Source organism: Tupaia chinensis, unplaced genomic scaffold (assembly GCF_000334495.1).
Source record: "Tupaia chinensis unplaced genomic scaffold, TupChi_1.0 Scaffold000495_1, whole genome shotgun sequence".
In the NCBI taxonomy this organism is placed as follows: Eukaryota; Metazoa; Chordata; class Mammalia; order Scandentia; family Tupaiidae; genus Tupaia; species Tupaia belangeri.
In genome coordinates, this window is record NW_006160007.1 from 2,079,429 (window position 1) to 2,081,109 (window position 1,681).

Here is a 1,681-nt window from a genome sequence, read left to right on the forward strand (position 1 = left end):
GATGAATATCACAGGCATGGAGGAAGTCAGCTCCTTCAGCTTTGCCTCTGTAATGGTTCCAGCCTGAAGACAAGAATGGAAGAACCATCTTAGATCAAACCCAGCAGAGATCCAGCCAGCCTTGGTCCTGTCAGAAGATTCAAGAGAGGAGGGAATGGAATGCCCTTCTGCTCGCCCACTTCCAGATCCTCTGGGCAACTCACAATGGAATGCACCTGATACTTGGAAAACATGTTTCTGTTTTTGTCAGCTTAATTCACTCCTTTTTTTTTTTTTTTTTTTTGAGAGGTTTTTGCTATAGGGCGTGTGCGCTTGCCCGAAAACAAGAGAGACAGAAAGCGAGAAATCACCCCCCAGGGGGGATGGCCCTGCCGTAATCCCTTCTCCATTCTCCTCTCGGGATCTTGGGCACACATGCACATGCGCCCGGCGTGAGTTTAAGCCACCGGGTCCGGGACTCGAACCACGGTTGACTACATGGCAGTTCAGTGACAGCCATTCGCTAACTGCTGGTCCCAGCCTGATTCTTGAAGTTGAGTTCCACATGGTATTATCTGCCATACACAAATAAATCCCTTTGGTGCTTTACTGTCCTCTAGTTTTATTTTTTCACTCATCCATATATTTCAGAAGTATGTTGAACGCAGCTACGTTCCAGAAGTCATGATAGGTGCTGGGGATTTAAAGATAAGATTAAGATAGAGTTTTGACTAGCAAGTGCTTTAGATTTTAAAGCTTTGGTTATGTCCTGTTTATGCCTCTTTTCCATTTGACATGCAACCTCATCCACTGTCTAGAGCATGTTAGCTATTTGAGCAAGGAGAGATACACTATTTGCTTATATAACCACCCAAATTCAGTGTTGTTCTTGAATTAAAAACTTTCTAGATTGCTGAAGCATTTAATTGACTTCCAGAGATTTCAAAAAGATGATTCTGTATTTTGTTTTTTTATTGACCCATGTTATGATTTTATGAAGGAGAAGATATTTGGAGGCCTGGACCCTGCCAATTTTGCTGACATCTTTCTAGGATAAAACCTTTGAGAATAGGAGCTCGTAGTAGGGCACCAGCAGGTGGCATCGTGGTTGGGGACTGGACTCCCACATGGCTGCAGTTTGAGTCCCTTTCACTTGTTTTCTCACTTTCCCTCTCTCTCTCTGGTGAGCAAACATGCCCTATAGCAAATTTTTAAAATAAAATAATAAAAAAAAATAAAAAAGAGCTCATGGTCGACAGGTACTGATTTTCGGAAACTTTATTATTTACAATAAGATATGATAAATGGGAGCTTCAGATCAGAATCAATATCCTCCCCCCATGTGTCATTGCCTTCTTTCTGAACTATTTCTCTTTGTATTTCTACCTTTTTTTTTTTTTTAATTGTCAGAGTATGTGTACTCCAGAGCGAGAGAGAGCACGTGAATGAGCATCCCTCAGTGGGGAGTGGTCACAGTGTAATCCCTTTGCCTCCGTTTCTCCCTCCTGTCAAAATTTTGGGCATGCACTAGCTTGTTTTTCAAGCTGCCAGGCCAGGGATCAAATTATGGTCAGCCACTTGGGATCCAGCTCGCAATGCATAGTTCTTAACCACTGTACTACTCGGCCAAGCCATATACTTCACCTGTCTTGGTGTTTTTTGGTGATCCTGGCTATAGGCTTTCCTACACCTGATGCCATCC

General features: G+C 43.0%; 1 protein-coding gene across 1 annotated transcript in view; it reads right to left on the reverse strand.

Moving 5' to 3' along the window:
- DNAH9 (dynein axonemal heavy chain 9) overlaps positions 1-1,681 on the reverse strand; it is a gene marked incomplete at its 5' end in the record, with an annotated part of 330,910 nt that overhangs the window by 407 nt on the left and 328,822 nt on the right. The window contains 1 exon segment of the mRNA XM_014590899.1: positions 1-63. This exon segment is cut by the window's left edge and continues 18 nt beyond it. Coding sequence (XP_014446385.1) covers positions 1-63 — 63 coding nt within the window.